Source organism: Camellia sinensis, chromosome 1 (genome assembly GCF_055761805.1).
Source record: "Camellia sinensis isolate YWXY chromosome 1, ASM5576180v1, whole genome shotgun sequence".
NCBI lineage: Eukaryota > Viridiplantae > Streptophyta > Magnoliopsida > Ericales > Theaceae > Camellia > Camellia sinensis.
The window spans coordinates 138,805,609-138,812,810 of NC_138961.1; the positions used below are offsets into that span (position 1 = coordinate 138,805,609).

At 37.5% G+C, this 7,202-nt stretch overlaps 1 protein-coding gene across 1 annotated transcript; it reads right to left on the reverse strand.

Annotated features, from left to right (window-relative positions):
- Positions 1–2,893: 2,893 nt before the first annotated feature.
- On the reverse strand, positions 2,894–3,568 carry LOC145820070 (uncharacterized). The gene is made up of 2 exons (XM_082914624.1): positions 3,417–3,568; positions 2,894–3,305 (listed from the first exon to the last, which is right to left on the reverse strand). The coding sequence occupies exons 1-2, from the start codon at positions 3,566–3,568 to the stop codon at positions 2,894–2,896; spliced, it is 564 nt and encodes a 187-aa protein (XP_082770750.1).
- Between the last annotated feature and the right edge of the window lie 3,634 nt (positions 3,569–7,202).

Consider the following 7,202-nt stretch of genomic DNA (forward strand, 5'->3'; position numbering starts at 1 on the left):
GAACGGTTGGAGTTAGTTCATACGAACGTGTGGGGACCATCTCCCGGTAAGATCTCTTGAAGGCTCTAGTTATTTTGTCACTTTTATTGATCATGCTACGCATAAATTATGGATATATTTTTTGAAGAATAAATTTGATGTGTTTAATGTCTTTAAAAAGTAGAAAACTTTAATTGAGAATGAGATAGATTCAAAGTTGAAGTGTCTCAAGTCCGACAATGGTGTGGAGTACATAGATGGTGCTTTAGAAAAATATTGTGCAGAGAACAAAATTCAACAAGTGATGATAATTTCGGAAAAACCACAGAAAAAAAGTGTGGCTAAGCACATGAACCGAATTGTCATAACACAAACCCGCCCCTATAGGTTTAGCATCATAACTAGCCAGTAATCCGAGATACCAAATGCTTGCTTAACAGCAAAACAATAATTGGGGCTAGTGGAAGCCTTTAAATAATAAAATAAAATGTCTAATGAGCTGTGAAGACTTAAATGGAACAAAATGAATCACAAAATCACAATTCAACTAACACAAAGCACATAAGCAACACATAAATACATAATCAATAGATAAACACGTAATTAAGGCAAACCACCGAATTAGCAGGTAATTAAGGAGGTGGTTATTACACGTACAATCTTGAAATGTGCTAGGAGCATAAGGATTAATGCTGGGTTGCCAAAACAATTTTGGGCAGATGTTGTAAGTATAGTTGCATATCTAATTAATAGAGGTCCTTTAGTTCCCCTGAATTGCGGAATCCCAAAAGAAGCGTTAATAGGTAAAGAGATAAATTTGTCACATTTAAAAATATTTGGTCGTGTCTCTTATGTTCACATTGATTCTGATAAAAGAAGTTAGTTAGATCCCAAGTCTCGTAAATGTATCTTTATTGGGTATGGTTCTAATAATTACGGGATGTGAAAAATTAGAAAATAATTAAAAGTATGGATGTAGTGTTTAACGAGTTTGTCATGTACAATGATAGGCTTGATAACAAGACTAACAGACCTGAAACAGTTGAACTTAAGGAGATTTTTAATGGTGATGTGTTAAAACCTCAAGACTCTAACGTGCAAATGACACTACCCACTGAGATGCAAACTCCTTGTCTTCTTAGGAGGTCGACAAAAGAAAAAAAAAAAAAACTATCGATCATTATTCTCCTTCCTTGCATTATCTATTGTTAACTGATAATGGTGAACCAAAATGTTATGAGGAAGCTTTACAAGTTGACATGAGGAAAAAGTAGGAGCTCACAATGGACGATGAGATAAAGTCTCTAGCAATGAATCTGACCTGGGAATTGGTACAATTGTCTAAAGAGGCCACACAACACAACAATGAATGCACCAGTTAATATAGATTTTGACTCCCAAAAGTTATAAGAAAATTCTAGTATGCAATTCAATATGTAATTAATTGGTTGTAAAAATTTTAATTCAAAATTCATCCGTTTGATATGATTCCTCGATTTTTAAAGTTTGTAGTTCTGTACAAAATTTTTAAACTAAAAATTATTCCCATTCTTTATATATAAATTTAACTCCGTAGATTTCTTAATAGGATATATATACACACAAAATACATACACCTACAACCTCTCCATCAATGAATTAAATAACAATAGAATAAGGGGAAAAAAAAACAAAGAAAGAAGAGAAGAAAACTTAAGAGGCCACACAGCACAACACACACAAAGCTCTACTTTCTTAGCTACAATAATAATCTTGATGATTGAATCACCCCTCACTTTCCTTAATAAACCTATGACTGTTAGGGTTGCTAGTGTTGTGGAAAACAATTATAACAAGAGTTAGGGTTTTTATTATCCTTATATACATAACCACCAATCTACTTAGTATTATCATCTAACATTATTATTATTATTATTTATTTTAATAGTAAATCTTACCTCTAAATTAGAAATTTCCACCATAAATTTATTTTAGGCTTAAAATTAATTAAAAAACCCTCCAATAATATTTAATTTTTGACTAAAAGATTCACAATAAAATATTTGAGGTTTGTAAAATTATTATTATTTAATTAGTTACTTTATTTTTATATTTGGGTTCTCACAGAGAGTACGGGCAATAGGCAGAGAACTATCACCTGACTTATCTGAGCCCCTAATTTATTGCTTTGACTTTTCTTTTCAAGTTTTATGTTGTAAAAACAACTTTGATTCAACCTGAGAGTTGAAGGGTGTACTTGTGTTGAAATTTTGAGAAAATCAGCTTAATTAAAAAATTTCCAAAACAATTTTCGCAAATGGTCACTACCTGACACACATGGAATCAATCTTCAAGACGTACAGCCCCGAATCAAAAATATCATAATTGCCCACAATAGCACTCACCTTCGCTATTGTTCTGCCCATTGCTTTATCTTGCAACTGGACCTTTTTGCCAAATGGAGGTAAAATAACCAAATCAACCGACGGTGAGATAGGCCGAGCAACAATGGATAAGACACTTGAGTTGAAAATGGTTATGGCCAAACTTCAAGATGAAGTTGCCTACATATCCCAAATATGGGAATCAGGCTTTACGTAATTCGGTTAAGGTTCACTCAAGTATTAACTCTCTCCTTTTGCGCTCTAACTTTTGCCAAAGCCGCCCTTTTGGGTTTTCAACCTTACAAGCTCTGTTTTTCTTTATTTCTAATTTTTTCATGCTCTAACTTTTGCCTAGGTTGCCTTTTCCGGTTTTCAGCCTAGAGAGCCTCTTAGGGATAGTCTTTCTTTAATTTGTCCATATTAATCGATTGTGAGAACTCTAAGCCATCTAAATCCATGAGGATTATTGCTCCTCCTTACCAGATAGATTTGATGATGTAGGGACCAGTCTAATTGGGTCTGAACTTGCCCCTAGGGTTATGGATGAGAGCTTAGTTGTCTTTGAGCACCATATCTCCTTTTTTGAGGTTTATGGATTTGACTTTCTTGTTGAAGGCCCTAGCGATTCTGCACTGATATCCTTGGACATGATATAACGCCTTCAACCTCCTCTCGTCAAACAACATCAACTCTTTGAATCTGTTCTGCTGCCAATCCATATTTGTTATCTGACACTCGGCCATAATTCTCAATGACGGTACTTCGATCTCGATTGGCAAAACAGTTTCCATCCCATATACCAGAGAGTAGGGTGTTGCCCCTACAGATGTTGGAATTGACGTTCTATAACCCCAGAGTGCAAAAGGCAATTTATTTGGCCAATCCTTGTAGGTTTCCACCATCTTTCGTAGGATGTTTTTGACATTCTTGTTTGCAGCTTCAACGGCTCCATTGGTTTGTGGTCTATATGTTGATGACTTATAAAAAACCACGTTGTATTTCTCGAGCAAATCCATCACCTCTTTCTTGTATTGCGAACCACTGTCCGATATGATCTCATTTGGCACCCCATACCTGTAGATGATGTTGTTCGTGATGAACTTGGCCACATGTGAGGCTTTTAATACAAAATACGACTGTGCTTCCAGCCACTTGGTAAAATAGTCGATTGCCACCAAAATGAACTCGTGTCCATTTGAACCCTTTAGCGAGACTACTCTTGTCATGACTCAAACCCGCCCCCGTGGGTTAAGGACATAACCGGCCAGTAATCATAAGATTACCTACGGCCTTAAACCAAACGAAACGTATTTTAACAGAGTTAGAGGGGGCCAAACGAAAGCAATTTAAAACTTTGTCTATAGAGCTATGCTTACATGGCACATCATAGCAAACCATACATATGCATATTAATAACTCACAGCAAAATATGTACTACATAAGGTTTTATACATACAGGATCATATAAGTCTAAGTCAACGCATCACGGCTATATACAACATATGCAAAGTCTTCGCCAACATGACAAAATATAAATACATAACAAAAGGGCGAATACGGGTCTCGTGCGTGAGACACAAGGCTGACTCTCCCAAAACCCTTGTTGTTCCACAGAGACTTCACTGGGGCTGAGTTTGGACTTCTTTGGGCTCACCTACAAACACATGAATGAGCGTGAGCGATAGACCAGTGAATAATATCAAATATAGAAGTTATACAAACAATATGTAGAACAACATGCATCAAACGGCTTTGGGCCCAATTTATATTTCTATTTAACATATATACACAATTTAGGTCAAGTGACTGCGGTTCCGAATAAACTGGCCTTTGGCCCTTTTAAACTTTCATTTGTGTCAAAACGGCCTTTGGCCCATTCTGATGACAAACTGGCCTTTGGCCCATTCATTTGTTCACGTCAAAATGGCCTTTGGCCCATTCGTTCTTGTCAAAACGGCCTCCGGCCCATTCTTTCATGTCAAAACGGCCTCCGGCCTATTCATTCATGTCAAAACGGCCTCCGGCCCATTCATTTAGTATAGCAAACATTGTCCACCAATCGAATCAATGAACTTATAAAACTTACATAGAAGTAAGCAATTGGACAACAGCATATTTCAGATATCTTTGTTAAGATATTACTCACAGTGATCGGTTGGTTGGTTTGGCCTGGAGCTCGACCCTACACATTCCATGAACACAAAAGGGTCGCAAACAATTCGATCCGTTCTAAATTCACATATTCCTCTTTAGGCTTGATTCTTATCTCTTTAACTCAATTACAATGTGCATGCCTAAGAGTACTTGGAAATGAAAGAGAACAGAAAATTAAACACAGAATGTCTTTTCAAAATTTCAGAAAACAGGGTCCCCACTCGAGCGTGGACTTCCTCGCTCGAGTGGACCCTTGAGGCCTGCAAAAGTACTGGATATGTCAAATTTATGCTCGATCACGAACTCTGGTGCTCGAGCGGAAGGCCTCTAAACATGGCTCCCCGCTCGAGCAGACACCATGTCTGTAGAAAATACTGGGAACTCGAATTTCACGCTCGAGCGGAAGTTTCCCCGCTCGAGCGGACATCAAAATTCTGGAAAACCCAGAATTGTTCTTTGAGCTCAATTAGACCTTCCAATCAACATTTCAAGCATGTAATAGCTCAAACTTCAAATATACTTGTGCTAACATGATACAAACACCAAATTATATCATTATGAAGCTCAATTTCATGGATCAAACACTTGCGTGTCCCAAATTAACCCAAACTCATCACCAACTCAACAAATTCATGCATTCAAAGCTTCTACTTTTATAAATTGTACATGCATGTGATATATTACCCTCATTTCAACTCACATGGTGCAAATGGTGATTGTAAACATGAGCTTCAACTAGAAACTTACATGGATCATGTATTTCAAACTCAAACATGCAAATCCCAAACAATTACACACATACATGCATACATTGACCTTCAATTCAACATAATAACTCGATTTCATTTCAATTCTTACTCTTGATTACCCAACTAGCTTGTATACACAAAATTACAAACTAGAATCCATGAAATACTCACCTAGGAGCTTTAATTCCCACAATCTATAGCAAATTCTTGAGTAATCTTCAAGGTTTCCAAGCTTTGAGATCAAACTTCAACTCTCTCTCTCCCTCTCTCTTTCTAGCCGACCCTCACTCTCCTTCCTTAGAGAAATTCGGCTCAAATAAACAAGAAAGAGGAATTGAGTGTGTGTAGTGCCCCTCTTTAAGTCCCACTAGTCATAATTATTTCCATATAAAATATTTGGGCACTAATTCATCAATTTAATCTGATCCGAATCAATTTTCAATTAAATTTCACCGTGGGCTCTAAAAATTATGCCAATCACAATGGCGCAATCAATTTCGGTTTCTATGGCCGATAGGGCCTTCAATTAAATTTCTAAAGCAGATAATCAAACAGATATTCCTACGGTGAACAGATAGAAATTCAAAACCACATATTTTCACATAATGGCACACAAAATCATATTAAACACATAATCATACTCATATTAAGGACCAATTAACATATTACAGAATAGGGATATCACAGTCTTCTCCATTTTAGGAAGTTTGGTCCTCCAAACTTATTTTACCTTCGTCGGGAAACAAATGTAGATAGCGTAGTCGCATTTCCTCCTCTTTTTCCCATGTAGCATCTGTCCCATAATGTTCTTTCCATTCCACTTTCACCATTAGGATGGACTTGCTTCTCAATTGTTTCACTTGCTGATCAACAATTCGTTCCGGCCATTCGGCGTATTCCATATTTTCATCAATAGCTACCTGGTGATAATCAATCACATGAAACAGGTCTCGGAGGTAACCCCTCAACATCGACACATGAAACACGTTATGGATTTGTTCGAATCCCCGTGGCAAAGCAACTCTATAGGCAACTTGGCCAAGCCTTTCCAGAATCTGAAACGGCCCAATGTAACGGGGCGACAACTTGCCATTCTTTCCAAACCTGACTTGGCCTTTCATCAGAGATACACAGATGAACACATGGTCACCAATCTCATACTCAAGAGGTCTTTTCCGAACATTTGCATAATTCTTTTGTCGGTCCTGAGCTGTTTTGAGCCTTTGCCAAATGATCTTGATTTTCTCAGAAGTGTCTTGCACAATTTCAGGCCCAAGTAAAGCTCTATCCCCGACTTCTGTCCAACAAATAGGTGATCTACACCTTCTACCATACAAAGCCTCGTATGGTGCCATACCGATGCTGGAGTGGAGGCTGTTATTGTATGCAAACTCTGTAAGTGGCAAATAATCTTCCCAACTCTCTTGAAAATCCAAAGCACACATCCGAAGCATATCTTCCAAAGTCTGTATTGTTCGTTCTGATTGCCCATCGGTCTGTGGATGGAATGCAGTACTGAATCTTAGTTATATCCCCATAGCTTCCTGCAAACTTTTCCACAATCTAGATACGAATTTCGAATCTCTATCCGACACAATGGATACCGGAACTCTGTGTAAACGGACAATCTCATCAACATAAATGGTAGCCAGTCTATAAGCATTAAACGTGGTTCTAACTGGTAGAAAATGTGCAGATTTAGTCATTCTATCAACTACAACCCAAATAGAATCCATACCTCAAGAAGTCTGAGGTAGGCCAACAACGAAATCCATAGTCACATGCTCCCACTTCCATTCAGGAATAGGGAGAGGTTGAAGTAGACCGCCTGGTTTCTAATATTCAGCTTTGACTTGCTGACATTGAAGACACTTGGACACATATTCTGCAATCTCTTTCTTCATTTTAGGCCACCAATAAGTTTGTTTCAAATCCCGATACATTTTATTATTACCCG

Bases quoted from the DNA above. Each gene is read 5' to 3' on its own strand.
- LOC145820070 (XM_082914624.1), bottom strand. From the start codon at position 3,568: ATGACAAGAGTAGTCTCGCTAAAGGGTTCAAATGGACACGAGTTCATT. The intron at 3,306-3,416 runs GTATGGGGTGCC...ATCAACATATAG, and splicing joins ACGAACAACATCATCTACAG to ACCACAAACCAATGGAGCCG.